The 18,740-nt window shown below is 42.0% G+C and overlaps 1 protein-coding gene across 1 annotated transcript in view; it reads right to left on the bottom strand.

The window, feature by feature from the left end:
- Positions 1-12,360: 12,360 nt before the first annotated feature.
- The window catches only part of CRADD (CASP2 and RIPK1 domain containing adaptor with death domain), a 52,431-nt gene continuing 46,051 nt past the window's right edge, over positions 12,361-18,740 (bottom strand). Inside the window, exon 3 of the mRNA XM_015420968.1 lies at positions 12,361-12,945. Coding sequence (XP_015276454.1) covers positions 12,644-12,945 — 302 coding nt within the window. The 3' untranslated portion in view covers positions 12,361-12,643. The remainder of the gene's footprint in view (positions 12,946-18,740) is intronic.

Below are 18,740 nucleotides of genomic sequence, written 5' to 3'. Positions count from 1 at the left end.
AGAGAGAGAGAGAGAGAGAGAGAGAGAGAGAGAGAGAGAGAGAAGAAGCACTCTCCGGACGGGGCCGACCACCACCCAGCGTACTCTCTATTGCAAAGATGGGGGGGAGGGGGAAAAAGGGAAGCTTCGGGAATCGACCCACCTCTTTCTTCCATGGAAATAGATTCAGGAACACAATAGCGAAAAGGCATATTTAATCCAGAAATGAAGGACAGATACTGTTGTTAGCAGAGTATTACAGAGGAAGAGTCAACAGCCACGAGTCTCCTCTAACTGAAATCTGTCTCTGACTCCACCGACTGAATTCAAACTGCCCGCTTAGCCACACATCACCACTAGGGGACAGTTATGACTACTCTCGTCGCCATTGTGGTGACGTCAGAGCCTGGTTGTACGGCCTTCAATCTACAGAGGGTGGTGCCTGAACCCGTTCACGGGGAGGGCGGGATATAAGTGTAACAATAGATAAATAAATTGTAGTTTTTTTGAAGTTGAGTTTCAAGCCAACTTTTGTGCTCTCCTCTTTCACGCTGCACAAGAGGCTCTTGAGGTCCTCTTCACTTTCTGCCATTAGAGTGGTATCGTCTGCATATCTGAGGTTGTTGATATTTTTCTCAGCAATCTTAATTCCGGTTTGTGATTCATCCAGGCCGGCATTTCGCATGATGTACTCTGCATATAAATTAAATAAGCAAGGTGCCAATATACATCCTTGTCGTACTCCTTTTCCTATGCCAAACCAATCAGTTGTTCCATATTTGGTTCTAACGCATCATAAATTACAAGGCTTTTAAAATTTAATTTTATTAATTGTATTTAATTTTATTTATTTGTATTTATAGCCTGCCCGGCCCGCAAGCGGGTCAGGGTGCATAATAACATTTCATTTATACAATATACAAGAAGCTCCACGGAAGGAGAAGGAAGCAGCCGCAGGTGAGCCTTCTCCACTGCCCCCCGTCCCCAGCATCCACAGTGAGGCCCATGCCCCTCCAAGCCTTCTCCCTCCCCCCCCAGCACCAGCGGTGAGGCCTGAACTTGTCCCACAAAGCTTTCTCCCTCCCCCTTCCCCTAGCAGCGGCAGCGAGGCCTGGCTGGCCCACTGAATTTTCTCCATCCCTCCCCCCCTCGTGGCGATGAGGCCTGGCCAGCCCACCAAGCTTTCTCCCTCCCTCCCAGCAGTGGCAGTGGCGGCAACAGCGAGACCTGAACTTGGCCTGCTAAACTTTCTCCCTCCCCCCCCATGGCGGCGGCGAGGGCTGAGTGGCTTACAGCTGCTGGCCAGTCAAACCTTCCCCCTCCCTGGCGGCGGCAAATGCTCTTTTACTTTTGGGGGGATTTAAATATCCCCCGCATATTTTTTTCAAGTTTTCAGATTTTTCTGCACATCTGGGTATTGCCCCAAATGTGCAGGAAAATCTCCCTGTCCCTCCCAAGTGCCCCTGGTGTGCAAATTTAGATATCCGCACGGAGGGGCATGTTGGGAATTAAATATATAGATATTTTACTCATTCAATAAAAATTAAAGTTTAAAACATCATCATAAATATTAAAATGGTGGTCACAGCTAATAGTAAAAGAAATTTTCTGGTTGTGGATTTTAAATCTTCAAATGGGAAGTTTAATCACTGGCCCAGTTCTGACTACTGTTTTGACTGAGGGTATTTACTCATTTTAATGAAGTGAGATTTAGTTCACCAAAACATGAGCCACAATAATTCCATTAATCAAGTTCCACTAGACTCTGCTGTTTTTGCTACTGTTGTAATGCTTGGCCTCTCAAGCTTCTTTTCTCATCATTATTCATATTTTAATTCCACAATTACCCTTTAATTATCCTTAATTACTTTTATTTTTATTATCATTGTCATTTATCCTGCCAACCATTTGCAAAGCTTTTGAGTTTGTCTTTCTTCTCCTTCTTGGCCCTCCATAGTTCTACAGAACTGTCAAATCATGGCATGTATTCCTATACAACATTATGATAATTCAACCCTTCCTCTCGACTTCTTTGGCAACATCCCTCGTTCATTAGAATCCACAGTTAGACACACACACCCTTGACTACTCAGCCTTTTTCTACCTGATCATCCAGCACTTGCTTGTCTTAAATTTCACTGTGAAAATAATCCCTTTTTACCTCTGAAAGGATGCATTAGTCCACAAATCTTTCTCTGTCACCCTCACTTTCAAAGGTAGTTTTTATTTTTTTTATTTCAGTCTTTTATTTTACTCCTCCAACTCTGCCATCCTCACCATTTGAAAGATCTCCTTAAATTACTCTACCCAATTTTCCCCTGCTTCCCACTGTGCCTGGACCTTTGTTTCAGAACACAAAGTGATACCACTCTTTTATCTTCCTTTAAACTCTCCTCATTTCAATTGAAGGTGCTGGTTATGGCTTTTAAAGCCTTTCATGGCTTTGGACCCCAGTATCTAAAGGACTGTCTCTTCCCATATGATGTCCTCCTAATGTGCCAACTGTTGTCCTCAGGTCACTGGCTTGTCCCCCAGCTTAGGGTAGCTTGCCTGGAAAAAAGAAGAAGAAGAGGAGGAGGAGTAGGAGGAAGAGGAGGAGTAGGAGTAGGAGTTGGATTTATACCCTGTCCTTCACTTGGAGTCTCAGAGTGATTTACAATCTCCTTCCCTTCTTCTACCCACAACAGACACCCTGTGAATTAGGTGAGGCTGAGAGAACTCTGAGAGAACTGCTCTTGAGAGAATAACTCTGAGAGAACTGTGGCTGACCCAAGATCATCCAGCTGGCTGTATGTGGAGGAGTGGGGAATCAAACCCGGTTCTCCAGGTTAGAGTCCGTTGCTCTTAACTACTACACCAAACTGGCTCCCCAACCATAGTTCAAGCTTTTCCCGTTATAGCTCCCACTCTATGGAATGGGTTCCCCGAGGGAGTTAAGAGGTGGCACCATCTCTATTACTTGTTTCATAATATTGCACAATAACAAACAGCAGCAACAACATATTTCCAGTAGGAGTGGCAATGATGGCAATAGAAGCAGCATTCTGATTGGGTACATGCAGTATTGCAAAAGCCAGTTGCTACCTTTAAGCAAACTTAGGTTTTTCAAATCTGTCCAGTATGCCTTTGTAATGTGTAATTTTTTAATCATATTGAGTTAATAATTGCTTAAACTTTTTCTCCTTCCCTACATTTATTTTCTTCATATCTCACCATCAGTTGATATTTAACTGCCATGTCACATCACACAGTACAGCAACTGGAATCTTTCACGTGTTCAGAAATTGCCTTATTTAGGCTTCATCACATCTTCCTTTGGATTTATCCAACTGGTGGCTGAGATTCCTAAATTCATTGCACAGAGTGGCGAAAGAAACCAACAGTGACGCACACAGTGCACCAAAATATTCACACCGTGCCCTGACCTTCTAAGAATTCAAACAAGGTGGGACAGAGGCCTGAAATGGCCAGCACAATGACTTCTTCATTACACACACTGGTTTTGCAAAGTTTTCAAAAGAGTAACAAATAAAATGACTTTCAATTCAAGGTACTCAATCAGTCCCATCTCAGTGTTGTAGTTGTGGTGATTGGAGCACTGCATGACAGCACAAACACTGGAATGTCTTTCCATCTTAGACTGTAAGTGGATCCTGCAAGCCTACACAGGAAGGGGATTCCTGTTTTCAGAGCCACTGGCTATGCAAACCATCTAGAGCCACTGCAACCAGTTTCAGAGTAAGTATCTTTATGACTGTCAAAGGGTCTGAATTATCAGTAGACTTTGGCTGCATCCACAATGGAGGCTTTTCTCCTCCTTGGCTTACAAATTTGACTATATTTTTGGAGTATCCACATGGTCATGCTCAGATTGTCCAGTCCCAGGTTTCCCCCAGCTTTACTCCAATTTTTGTGGACATAATATAGTTCAAGTGCAGTACCATGCTATCTAGATAGGAAAGTTCACCTTTTCAAAGGTCCTGCCCCTATAATGCCATTTTCCTTCCATTACCTTCTTGCAGCCACCAATTTCCCCACCACACTGGTAGAGGATTTTTTTTGACAGCTTAAAAATATCATCAATTTCTAGAGACCAATACTGATTTTGTTCTAAAAAGCCTTCAAAAACAAAACAAAACAAACAAAAAGTCTTACCCAGTAGCACAGTGGAGAAAAAATGCAGGGGAAATGGTGGATGGAGAAAAGTGCATATAAAACTCCCACGTGGACGCTCTATTTGCAGAGGCAGTGAACAGATAACTGAGAATCCTTGCCTTGTGGATGCAGCAACTGATGAGACAGGTGATATAACACAGAATATAGATTGTAAGCACCTCTGCAATTGGTGATATAGGCTAAACCTGCCACAGTCTTATGCCATCCCATGATTTATACTATAAATAGCACAGATGCATCAGGCAGCATGCCAATTTAATTTCATCTTGGGTTCGCTCTCTTAACACTTACAGTAACTACTGTATTTATGTGCTGAGATTTTCTCTAATTTCTATTGAATTAAACAGAAGGACTAGATACTAGATTCAAGTGACTTGTATGATATCCTGATGTCTCTATATGCTAAAGGACAGCATATGACCAATTAATGTGCTTCTGTAATGGCAACACTTTTCTACCGCCTTCTGTTCCCAGGTGATAACTGTAGTGTTTCCTGTTGGCCCCTGCTTTCTGCTGAAAATGCACATACGGTTCAAGTGGCAGCTTATTTTATCATGATTGGCATGTCACTGATATTCAAAGTTTGCTTGAAAATTCAGGGCTTAGCCTGATAATCTACTTTATTAAACAACAGGAATGTGTGAAATAGTAAATAGTGCAGAGTGCTTTGCCCTGATGTTGGTGTTTCTCAGCTGCATTTTGGGGATTAAGGAAGAGAGCTTCTAAATCAAAAGAGGTGCTTTTTAGTTTGGATTGAACCCCAGCACCTCTTACACTAGTAATTAAGCACTGCCTGTGGCACCAGCAAGAATGGCCTGCCTAAACACCTATGGACGCCAACCGGTCTGAATACGTAACAAATGACGGCAATAGTGCCCCAAGGGACTGCCAAGCTCCAGGAAAAAAAAGGGCTGGCAATTATACTGCCTTGTTCTGTATGGGGTCCCCTGGGCATCTTAAATGTTTTCAGAGAAATCTTTATTATTACCCAGAAGGGCGTACAACTTTGGTTCTTGGAAGTTTAAGGAGTAGAGTGTGCATGGGGAGCTGCACCACTCAATCCCCAAATCTCCAGCTATAAGAAGCAGGAACCAAAAAGGGGAAAACAACAAGAAATTCAACATAAATGTTTAGGAGCATTATATCACTAAGAAACAAGTTTGAACCCCACAATAGTTTGTCTCCTAAAAAGCAAGTATTAAAATAATTTTGAAATGGGAGTGAGGAAGCATATTCAAGAGAGAAGCATCCACATAAAAGGAATCATGTTCTTTTAATCCTTCACAGCCCCTTAAAAAATGAAGTGGTCAATAAGGAGATGGGTAACAGGAAATGCCCAGTTATGTTTTGAAAGCAAACAAGCAGTTTAGCACAATGTGATAGATTGTGGAACAACAAAAATGCATTGGATGAGGACTAAAGGTGTAATACTGATTCTGCTTTGCAAAATATCTACTGTATATTCAACAGCAGACTTTTTGAGGCTACCAGCAAAATGAAATGCAACAGGCAAATGTGCATGGTTTACAAATATGAAAGTGTCCTCAAGAGGGGACTGGATAAATATATGGAGCTTCAAGAAGGGACTGGAAAAACATATGGAGCAGAGGTCCATCTGTGGCTGTTAGCCACAAGGTATAGAGTGAACACTGTCTGGAGCAGTGAAGTTCTGTATTCTTGCTGGCCCCGCTGGTGGACCTCCTGATGGCATCTGGGTTTTGGCCACTGTGTGACATAGAGTGTTGATGCGCCATTGGCCTGATCAACATGGCTGCTCTTATGTTCTCTTATAGGACTTACCTGAACTGGACTAAACTTGTAAGATTTGCTGTGAGTGAATAACTTAAAAGAATGAACATCTATAGCAGTAGGTGCATGGAGTTAAAAAGTGTGACTCATCTGTTCATCCAAGATCCAGCTTATCAGAAGAAAAAGCAGATTCTTTTAAAATAATTCTGCCACGTGGCATTGTATTAAAGTTGCAGATTTTACTACTCATAATTAATTGGATAAATAGCAAAAAGTACAAACTCTTTTTAGAAAACGTGTTCTTGCATATTTACTGGTTCTGTTTGTATTTTAACTGTTTTTGTGAGTGAGTAACTTGACCTTTTAGAATTAGCAAGTAATAGAATGTTCTTGCAAACCTCTTAAGTAGGAAAAAAAGTCTCTTTCTCTTTCTCAGAGAGTTCTGAAACATTTTGCCTAGGGAAACAAACCTGACTTAAGAGCCCTAGTTACAACAGGCCCTTGTTAATGTAACTTGACGCAACTCTAATTAATTTCAAAAGCATCAAATGGAGCTCATTAGCAACAGTTGCTGAAGTTTACTGTTTTCCCTTTAGGACAATCCTTTTAATAGAGAAATAAAGAGCAGAACCCTGTTCCAACACATGACAAAAAGAATTTAAGGGGAGCATGAAACAGAACCGCCACTGAAAATCAGTATCTGTTTTTCGTGTTAGTGATATGATTTACAAGGGCATGAAGTATCTGACATTTATTATTAACGTATTTAGTAAGCTTTGTCACTTGCCCATAAATCTGGCATCAAAATGTGTTTCATGAACTGAATGCAACATTTCCATTTGTATACTGGGATTGGAATGCAAACTGACCTTTTCCAATCCTGTAGCCACTGTTGCGTTTTCCAAATTTGCTGGCAAATTGAGTGCAGCACTTTAACAGCATCATCTTTTAAGACTTTGAATAGCTCAGCTAGGGCTACCAAGCCGCGGCGGGGGATCCGTGCGTCGTCACAGGATCCCTGCCGCGGGGTTTTTTAGCTTTGTTGTTAGTAATGCTTTCTAAGGCCCACTTGACTTTGCATTCCAGGATGTCTGGCTCTAGGTCAGTGATTACACCGTTGTGGTTCTCAAGGACATTGAGGTCCTTCTTGTATAGTTCTTCTGTGTATTCTTCCCATCTTTTCCTAATCTCTTCTGCTTCTCGTAGGTTCCTACCATTATGCCGAGGAATGTTCAAACTATTGCACAATTGCACTCATTTCACACGCTAGCAAGGTCATGCTCAAGATCCTACAAGCTAGGCTTCAGCAGTACGTGGATAGATTACTGCCAGAAGTACAAGCTGGGTTTCGAAGAGGTAGAGGAACTAGAGATAAAATTGCCAACATTTGCTGGATTATGGAGAAAGCAAGAGAATACCAGACAAACATCTACTTCTGCTTCATTGACTATGCTAAAGCTTTTGATTGTGTGGATCACAACAAACTATGGCAAGTCCTTAAAGAGATGTGAGTACCAGACCACCTCACATGTCTCTTGAGAAACCTGTATAAGGGTCAAGAAGCGACAGTTAGAACCGGATATGGAACAACTGATTGGTTTAGCATAGGAAAAGGAGTATGACAAGGATGTATACTGTCACCCTGCTTATTTAATTTATATGCAGAGTACATCATGCAAAATGCTGGCCTGGATGAATCACAAACTGGAATTAAGATTGCTGGGAAAAACATCAACAACTTCAGATATGCAGACGATACCACTCTAATGGCAGAAAGTGAAGAGGACCACAAGAGCCTCTTGAGTGAAAGAGGAGAACGCAAAAGTTGGCTTGAAACTCAACTTCAAAAAAACTAAGATCATGGCATCCGGCAAATAGAAGGGAAAGTCATGGAAGCAGTGACAGACTTCATATTCCTGGGATCTAAGATCACTGCATATGGGGACTGCAACCATGAAATTAAAAGATGCCTGCTCCTTGGGAGGAAAGCGATGGCAAACCTAGACAGCATAATAAAAAGTAGAGACATCACCCTGCCAACAAAAGTCCGCATGGTCAAAACAATGGTATTCCCAGTAGTAATATATGGCTGCGAGAGTTGGACTATAAGGAAGGCCGAGCGCCGAAGAATAGATGCTTTCAAATTATGGTGCTGGAGAAGACTCTTGAGAGTCCCTTGGACTGCAAGGAGATCAAATCAGTCAATCCTACAATAAATCAACCCTGACTGTTCCCTGGAAGGCCAGATACTGAAGGTGAAGCTCAAATACTTTGGCCACCAAATGAGAAGGGAGCACTCACTGGAGAAGACCCTGATGCTGGAAAAGATTGAAGGTCAAAGAAGAATGGGACGGCAAAGGATGAGATGGTTAGACCGTGTTATCGATGCAATGAACGTGAAATTAAGCAAACTCCGGAGCACGACGGAAGACAGGAGGGCCTGGCGTGATGTGGTCCATGGGGTTGTAAAGAGTCGGACTCGACTGTGTGACTGAACAACAACAAAAAGCATTTACATGCCAAAAAAGAACTGTTCTCCCAGTATCAGGATTGGTCCCTATTTTATTGTCACCGGGTTAGTGGGAGGATAAAATAATCTATCCTATACAGGGCCAGTTCCAGGGTTGTTTTTTTTTTGGGGGGGGGTAGACAGTACCCAGGGGCCCCTATCTGCCCACTACCATCTGCCCCTCTGATGTCTCCCCCACCTGCATTATCCCCATCTGCCTGCGAATCCCTCTGCTTGCAAGCCCTCCCATCGCCCATGCTCAGTTACCTGCACCACCTGCACACCCTTTCACCAACTGCACTGATTGGTGCAGGCAGCTGGGAGTGTTGCTGCCATGACCACCAGGAGCAGCGCCACTGTTCACAGATGGGGAAGAACATGAAGGTGGCAGGGGAGGTGGAAAGGTGAGGATCAGTGGCAGTGGGCCCCAACAGTAGCCCTGGGCCCTGGCAGCTGCCCTGGCTCAGAGTATGCAGATACCAAAGCCAGATGCCACCTGAAAGAAATATAACAATGTTAAGAACAGAAGTAGTAATATTAAATCTTAGACCTATCCTATCCATAAATACATACAGTATGTCTGTAATATTGAGAACAAATGAGTAAGATAAATGGGCTTCATCTTCATATTAGAGATAAGGGACAACAAGAATGGCTTGTAAAGCTACCATGTGAGGTTACTGCTCAGCTGAGATTTGAACTGGTAGACATACTTAAATGGCTACGTTAGCTCACCACACTTACAGATTCCAGAGGAGTAGCCATACCGAAGTGCAATCCTATGCGATCACGGATGGGGGAGGGAGGAGGAGGAGATGCCATCACGTCTCATCTGGCCCTTAGTCCATTGAAATCAATAGACTGGAATATGCTGTTCATAACCTCCAAGAGCGGCTGTATATGTAACGTTGGGGTTTGTATGTAATTTTATAGTCAATGGGGCATACTTGTAGACTGCTCTGAGTACCAGCTTCATGTAAAAGCAATTAATAAATGTCATTCACTCTGCCCACCCCACCATGCAATACCTCCTAAATATTATTGGAGTAGTGTTGGAAGAAGCCATTGGGAAGCAGCTCCTCAACTGCTGCAGTTAACAAATGAATCAGGAAATAAGTTCTCTTCCCGAGTTTCTGGTTTTTGGAGACTTGCAAGTGGGTGCGCTCCATTGTTGCTCTGATGCGAGCGGCCCGCAAACGTGCCGATGGGGAGGGGTCCGAGTTGATCTTGGACCCCCGCAACCCTTTGTAGGAGGATTGCAGCCTGGGGTGCGAGAGGTGCCTCTCCCAAGGCGGAATGCTGAGGGACTGAGGCGCCTCATTGCCCCAATAGGTCCTTGTGGCATGGAGCCAGCAATGGCACCTAGAGATGCACACTGGACCGAGCGTGCAAGAGATCCGCCAAGACCGATCTTCCCTACTGCTTAAACAAACGCAAGTAAGAATGGGAGTAAACTTACCATTTAGTGAGCTGCCATCTGATTGTCGGGAGTAAAGCTGCCCCAAGCCCCAAATAAGCGGAAGGGGGGGGGAAATCCCCACGCCCAAAGAACTGAGTTAAAAGCGATATTTTCAGACTTTAAGAGACTTTTCAAAACTTCTTACTAACTATAAACAATGAAGCAGCGCTTGGAGAAAATGGCAGCGAAAGCGAAACTTACATGAGCAGCTAGCACATCGTCTCCGGCTTTTAAACCGGAAGCAACTATAGACTTCTCCAAAATGATTGGTGCAGCCTTGCGCCCTCTAGTGGACCAGATGACCATGCTTAACCAGAAATTTGACACGTTGCTCAAGGAACTTCAAGAAACTTCAGCAAAAACAGAGAAGATAACCAAGAAGCTGAAGAAAGTTGATCTTAAGTCCAAGGAGTTTGGACAAAGATTGGAGGTGGTGGAAAAGGATAAAATCTTTGAGAATCATCAACTGTTACTTCTCCAAATGGAAAAATCAGCATACGTCCTGAGATTTCAGAACATTTTGGAGCAGAAAGAGGAGGACCTGAAGGAGATTTTAAGTAAGGAACTGGCGCCCGTGGTAGGCTTAACAGCGGAAGTGTTACATAGCGACATGGATATGATATATCATACATATTCAGAATATATAAAGAAAAATAAGCTTCCCGGGGAAATATTTGTCAAATTCTCAAAAAGGTCAACAAGAGACTTGATTCTGAAAGCGACAAGCAGAAATGTTTTGAAAATCCAAGGAGAACAAGTCAAAACCTTAAAAGACATTGCATTTGAGATCAGAAAAAGAAGAAGACAATACAGAGACTTGGCATTGTTTTTGCAAAAGCATAACACCCCTTACAGATGGATTACACTGGAAGGCATTATTTTCAACTTCAACAGGAAGAAAGAAAATATTGACTCTGTTCTTAAAGCAAAAAAAATTATTGAGCAACAACAAGATAAAGATGGACCTGAGAAACTGGAGGACAATAAAGATGCAGAAAAAGAAGAAGACAAAGATGAAGAAGGTTCTAAGAACTCCTCATCGGCTGAATCCTTAGACTCTGAAGCAGAATTAGGGGCTATGGCTCCTAAGCCTTCTAAAAATAAGAGGAAGTTTAAAATGAAACATAAAGGAAGAAAATAAGTATAATAATGTAACTGACTGATACCTATTATTAATCAATAACTTTAAACTAAGAAACATACACTTTAGTAAAATCTGTTTTTGAATGCTCGCTTTATTCTCTACAATTTTATTGCAATAACTCTCACGTATTACCGTTTTGATATTAGGGAAACATCAATTAATTCAAAATGTGTATTAATGATCTCTTGTTACTCGTAGTTTTAGGTCGTTCCCTTCCCCCGACCCCATAGAGGTTTAGTTTAGAAAATGCAATAAAAATCTTTTAAAAAAAAGAAAAAGGAAATAAGTTCTCTTCCCAATTCAGGATGGAAAACAAAATTATATTCCCTCAGAAAAAGGACTGATGGCAGTTACTAGATAAGCTTTCTTTGCCTTCTCTAATATTCAAACAATCTGAAGTGGATTCCACTAAGTATCCATACATAACACCCTTCCAGCCTAAGGCAGAGAATCTAATAAGATTATAGTTTCCCCCGCAGCTTGTTCCACTGCCGGCCCACTTTGAAATTTAATGTCTTTTTAAAAATACTTGTGAACAGTGCTAAAAAGCAGTGATCCTTGTAATCAACATTTCCTGTTATGAGAACAAACTAAAATAGCTTCAAAATTAAAATATCCCTTTAAGAATATTAAGCTGAGAAATCATGACTAGCTGAAACTCAGCCAGTAATATTTGTGGCTGAGTGGTGATGTGAACCCAGGTCTTCCTATCCTCAAACAAAAGACTAACAACATATCTAAGGAAATGAGCAGTGACTAAAAAGCTCATATTGAAATAAATCTTAGCCTTTAAGGTGCCAAATGGATTTTTATTTTACTGTAACAAACATAGGTTCTTATTCTAGCCAAACACACTGGCCAGAACACCGTGCTGGCTCTACTTGTTCTTTATAATTCAAGAACAAACCAGTCTGTCAAAAATAAACCAGAGTCTAGTGGCACCTTAAAGAGTAACATATGTTTATTTTAGCATAGCATTTGTTCACACTTTTTAAAGGTGCCACACTAATTTTAGTTTTGCTGTAACAGGCTAACACAGCTATGTCCTACTCCCCAAGACATAAAAAAGCTGTAATTATATGTGTGTGTTGCTTCTAAAGTCTGCAACTGCTGACTACATCAAAAGTGTTACAGAAACCAGAAGTTTCATGTTACCCATCAGTTCCTGAATCTTCAAACATTCACACCTACCAAATGTCAGCAGAATCTGACAGAATCTATGTTTGTAGATTTTATAATATTATCCAACAGGAAACCGAAGCAGAAACATGTGGATCAAACATCAACCAAAAAAATACACGCAGTAGCAAAAAAATCAAGCATTTGACAGTTTTTAATGTGGCACTGAAAAGAGAGTAATAGCAACACATCACTGAAGACAGCATTTTATAAATCAGGCATCACCATTGGAAAAACTCTCCTTCTGGTCACAGCAGAACTTACTCCTGTGTATCTACAGTACTGCAAGCATAGGGAACTGAATATTCAAATTTTTAAGAAACTGAAGGACATCTGGTTGCCCCCCACCATTTTAACCTGATAAACGGTTCCATGAATTTGCTGGATTTATTTTCATTACTAATTTCATGCTGGAAATCGGAATGTAGAACCTTGATGGGATCCAAGGTCACTGAATCATCTCTTGGATCACAGAAGAGTCAACTTCTCCCACTTTCAAAGCAGCATATAGACTTTCAATAGTAGCTCTGTCCCCAAAACGTTGTCTCCATGAAATAAACGCACTCACAATCTGTGACTGGACATTGTATGGATGATTGGCTTTACAACAGTAAATGTCATTGTGTGTCAAGCCTAAATGCAATACAATGTGTTCCCATTCAGGCCCAAGTCTTCTAGCAAGTTTGCTCAACTGCTGATCAGTTGGTAGATTCTTCAAAAGGCGTTGCGAAATTCCAGGTGTTTCATCCCCTAGGGGGAAAAAAGTACAAATATATTAATATGAAAAATGATAGCACATTTATTACAAACTGAAGCTTTTACTACCAGAAGAAAGGGAAAGTTTAGAGAACACTGGCTATCACCAGGGTCATCTTACCAACAAATCCTATCATATGGCTCTAAAGAAATCAGGTACCTGAATTAGCATGGGGGGAAATCTAGCGTCCATGAAATTCTTTCCCAACCCTGCAAAAAGGGGTCATTTTTGTGCCTCTGCACATGGAGGCCCTATGAAGCATTTGGTGGTTGTTTTTCAGTTATCTGATGTACTTTTCCTCCTTCTTCTGATATGTGGTGGCAGAGATGCTCATTTGTCAATTGTCAAGCAACCACCAAAATAGGCTTCCCAAGTCACCCGGGGGGCGGGGAAACCCCCGCCCCAGAGGCCCGTTCCCCGCCGCCGCCGGATCAGGCCCCAGGGGGAACTCCTCCCTGATGTGCGCGTCACCCGGAAGTGACGCGACCACGCCGGGCACGCTGGGGGCGGGCCACGGCCATCCGAGGGAAAACTCTATAATATAGAGGGAAAACTCTATGGCGCATGCACCAGATGCCGGCCGGGAGCCCCCCGCTCCCAGCGAAGATTGACCTGGCAACTCTACACCAAAATGCTCCATCCTCACTTGCAATTTAAGATCTCCAGAATGAAGAAAATAAATCCTGGAGGCCTCCAAGAGAATGTGCAGACAGCCTAATGAAGTTCCACTGCTATCACTCTCACCAACCTCAGAAACAGCAAATCTTTCTGAAGATTAATAACTAATACGAAGTATGAAATCGGTAATTTAAGATTTCATCTAGATTTTAAGATTCAGTAATCTGGAGCTGGTCCTTCCCTTCTGTTGTCTTGGAAATGGTGTCAAAATGGGAGATAAATACCATTCATTAAGTGCCAATTATAACTGAGTATGACTGCTGAAAAAATAGCTCTTAAAAAAAGAAAGAAACCCAACCTCATTGTGAAGGGTATGCTCCAGTATCATGTCCACAGTCCCCATCAACGGCAGTACAATAGCTATAATCAAAGTACAACTTCCTATTCAGCATCAAAAGAATGCTGAGGCACAGCAGTGCTCCCCCCTCCCCCCTTTTTTTGACAAGTACAATCAAAACAAAGCAGATGGCTGCACCATTCAGAGCAAATTGTATATTGAGACTCCAAAGTGTGCTTTAGAAGAAGAAGGCAGCTGCTTTTAAAACAGTTATCACAGCCTTTTCTGGACCTTCTCTTTCAGCACCAAATATAAACACATGGATGACTATGGAGTGGAAGAGAAGGGTACACAGGCCTTGCAGCCATGCTGCAAAATACATAAATAAAAAGAAAGCACAAGTGCAACATCAGGCATTAGTTCCAGAGACCTAAAAGCTTTCCAGCTGCTAGAGAAATGGTCTCCAGAAGCAGCAAAACTCTGTTCCTACGTCCAGCACAGTGGCATCTTTAAGTCCTAAATGTTGCTTCAGGGAGCTGCACGGTACAAAAAAAAAAAGCAATTATTTCGTGGCAATGCAGAGGCTCCCTAAGGTTTGTCTGGTATAAGAGTATTGCTAGAAACAGAGTCGAGAATGAAACTCGTCTAGTAAATTTAGATCCATAAAAATAGTTATGCCTGGGGGGAAAAAATCCTTATGACTATTTTTGTGCTTTTTATATCTAGCTAAGGCAGCATTTCCATAAGCAAAGGCCCATGAGCGCAAAAGCAGCTGGCTGCTTGAGGTTATGCTCATACTGTAGCAACTGTTTATTAGTGGAGCGCAGCGGGAATGTCTCCAGTGATTCCTAAAAGGCCATATGTTCCTCGAAGCACGGCAGTCATAGCAACCGCTCACCATTGGCTCTGTTTCCAGGAAAGCTGTTTCTCTGATGTTTCTGCTCATGCCTTTTTATGAGATGATAAACGCCTCTAGATAGAGATTCCACACTTTGGGCTCTGACATCACTGTTTCAGTTTTTATAGTTTCATACGGCTAGTAACACTGTTGTAAAAATCATGGGAATTAGGCTAAGTTAAAAAAATGTTTCCTCTAAAGTGTTTCTTGATTTCCACAGTAATGATGGAACTGTAAAATGGTATTAAAAGGAATACCATTATGGGAGTGCATATACATACACTTCAGTGGGACAAAAGTATAATATATTTCTGCAGGAAGAAATCTATATCAAACCTACTGTATATGACAAGATAATTTCTTATGCTGGAGAAACATTTGACCAGTAAAATGGTATTGATTATTATGCTGATAAAAGAATTTCTCTTTCATTGTAAATGTTCCTAAACAGGGAATACAAATATTCTACTACTTTGTCCAAATCTTGTACCCAACAGAAAGGATGATTAATACTTGTGCAAATGAAGAAAATCCTTTGTGTAATTTTTAAAGCTCTTCTTCAAAGACTATTTAATGCCCTTTTCTTTCCTGTGACAGAACTGAATAACCATTAATGCAGCTTTTGCTATAATACAGAAATAATATGATAGACTCTGAGAGAATAGCAGCTTTCATTTCCTTTTAGCAGGATCTAATCAAAATCATACTTCCTATATTGTGAGATGGACCCCACACTAGCAAAAATGACAGGCCGTGTCTCTCCAAAAATAGGAATCTTTATAACAAGGCATGAAGTAAGTGCAAGTCTTGTTATAAAGATTATTTTGTTATAAATGTAGCTGATTTCAGATGCTGCTTTACCTAGTTTTGTTTTTGTAGATAATCATATCTGTTGTTTTCCTTCAACATCTCTATTGTGGAGTGGGCTTGCACTTACTTCATGCACACCCAAGTCAATCTTTGGAGAAATGCAGAAAGACAGAGAAGAAAAAAAGAAAGACCAACAGAAAGAGAAAGAAAGATCAGGTCATGAGATGATTAATGCTAGGTACAACTGACTGCATAAAATCTATTTTAAGCACTGATAAAGATGAGTAGGTTCATATTGAGCCAGCCTTCAGAACAACTATTTGTTTGCAGAGGTCTGCTTTCAGATACAAGTTGGTTTCATTAATCCGTTGCAAGAACCCCCCCCCCCCCATTTTCCTATCAATATTGCTATACAGAACAGAAGACACATAACCAAAGACACTGATGCTTGGAACTGACCAGGCTCTATGAAAACCAGGTAGCTTCTCAGACGGCATATTTCATAGAATCATAGAATCACAGAGATGGAAGGGGTCATAGAGGCCATCTAGTCCAACCCCCTGCTCAACACGGGATTAACCCAGAGCATCCCTGAGTGTGCAACAGTGTTTTCACCTCACCACTGAGCAACTTTTACACACACACACACACACACACACACACTCTTAAAGCATGCATCTAAATCTGTGCCACGTGCCTTTCAATTAATACTGAGCATCTATAGTTTCTCTGCTTCCCACAAGTTCAGAATTAAGCGGCAGAACTCTCAAAGTGATGGCATGTACTAATTAAAGTCCTAGCATCTCTCTCCTTAGAAAGTAAATGCGAGCCCTCAATTCTTCATTAAAGAAGAACCACCCACCCCCAGCAGTACACATTCTGTAGTGTGCTCAGGTCTGGGGCTAGCGCATTCTTAATATGACTGCCCCCATGGATCTCCCCTTGAAGTAAACTTTTGAGCTCTGCTTCCACGTAAGAGCTCCTAGAACATTATTGATAGAATGGTTAATTGTAAGGAGAGTGGTTAATTGTAAGGAGAAGCAAGCCCATGGGCCAATTTTGAATTCTAACTAGGGATATTCTTAAAAAAGAAATGCATTAACAGATAGTAACACTGCAGCTCATGGACTTTGAATTTCTGTTAAAGCTATTTCATTCTGGCAACAGTAAAATAACTACCATTTACTACAGGACATTATATAATGAGTTAATCTTGCAGTTTACAGTAAACTGTTACATTCAGGTTAAAACAATTCTGCTTCCTTACAAACAAACAAACAAGCCTAAGCCGCCAGGGTGGTTGTGAGGATAAAATGGAAGAGAGGAAAACATTTATGTCACTCTGAGAGCCTTGGAGGAAGGGCAGGATAAAAATGATAGGTAGCCCATCTAGTCCAGCCCTCTGACTGCCAACCGTGAGAAGCCACAAGGAAGGCATGATCAGGTCCCTCCAGCTGTAGCTTGTTCCCAGCAGCTGGCAAAGTGGCAATTCCCGGGCAACAAGACCTGGCCTGCGATGGGCCCACTGCTTTCCCTTGGAGCTCAACAACGCAGGGCAAAACCATCCCATGACTGGTGAATGCAAATGAAACTGACCCCTCCCATAAATAAAGTACATAGAATTTGTAGGATAGGGCTGCAAATGGCATATTGCATTTTTAATACACATAGATACACACACACACACACACACACTATAATGGTGTAGCAATGCTGGGCTGAGCAACAGGGTCCCCAAAGACAACACTCAGCTAAGAAACATTAAAATGCTTCCCCCACGGCTTCTTTCCCCCTTCCCCTGCAGTGAAAAAAGAACCCTATATGACCATCCAGGTAGCCACATATTGCTTACTAACCATGGATTGTCATCTTGGCCTTACAAAGGAACGATTAGCAACCAGCAGTTGTCTGTGGGCCACCAGATAGGAACCTTGTCAAGGCGCAGAAGAGTGGATGTGGGTAACAATGTCACTGGGTGCAAAATAGCATTCACTTCCAGGTAAAAGGTTAAAATCAAAAGGCAAGTCCTGAAAAGAAACAGAATCAGACATTGGTAGGAGCTTCAGTTTAATGCCTGAGAGCTACAGTTACAGGAATGCACTACCAAAGGCACAATAATCCAAATGTTACATAAATTGCAGGGACTTAAGAAAATGATTACTTTGACTGTCCCACCATCATGCAGCACACTGGAGTAGGGTTGCCAGCCCCCGGGGGGAATCCCCGGGTCCAGGGGCTTTTCCCCACTCCATACCAGCTGCCCAGAGGGGGAAACACCACCCATAAACAGGGACATCGCGAGGCGACGACATCACCCAGAAGTGATGTCATTGCATCGGGCGACGGACTGGTTTTTGGGCAAACTCTATGGTTTAAGCCCAATTTTACCATAGAGTTTGTCCAAAAACCAGAGTGTCCCCTGCGCGATGACCTCACTTCCAGGTAATGTCATCATGTTAGGAATGTCATGTAATGTCCCTGCCCACCCTCAGAATGCCCCCCCAATCCCCCTGCCAGAGCAGTGGGGGGACCTGGCAACTCTACACAGGAGGCAAAACAAGAAATAAAACCCTTGCTTTACTAGGACTCCCTCCCTCAGTCCTGTGAACATCCCACTTTTTGTCCAAGTGGCCTCGCTAGATACACAGCCAATTCTGGTTTTCTGAATGTGCTCAAAAACTGCTCTGTAATATTTATTAGGTTGTTTTGACTGCAATCCAACTAGGGGTTGCCCGCTCTAGGTTGGGAAATACCTGGAGATTTTGGAGGTGGAGGCTGAAAGGATGGGCTTGAGGAGGGAAGGGACTTTAGTGAGGCATAATGCCACAGACTCCACCTTCCAAAGTGGTCATTTTCTCCAGGTAAACTGATTTCTGTCACCTGGAGATTAGTTGTAATCTCCAGCCACCACCTAGAGGTTACCAAAAAAGAAGGGGAACAAGCGTACATGAAATGGTACAAAGCACAAAAAAAGCTGGCTGAATTTGCTAGAGGTAAACAAAAAAATGTATAAAAATAATATTTAATGTCGAGTTCAATAACACAATTATATAACAATACAAAGCCAAGGTGTTCTTACAAGAAACAACAGTAATACAGAGAAATAAAGTCCCAAAAAATTTCAA

This window comes from Gekko japonicus, unplaced genomic scaffold (assembly GCF_001447785.1).
Source record: "Gekko japonicus isolate JY-2015 unplaced genomic scaffold, Gekko_japonicus_V1.1 scaffold594, whole genome shotgun sequence".
Classification (NCBI taxonomy): domain Eukaryota; kingdom Metazoa; phylum Chordata; class Lepidosauria; order Squamata; family Gekkonidae; genus Gekko; species Gekko japonicus.
This window is presented reverse-complemented; position numbering and strand designations above follow the sequence as displayed.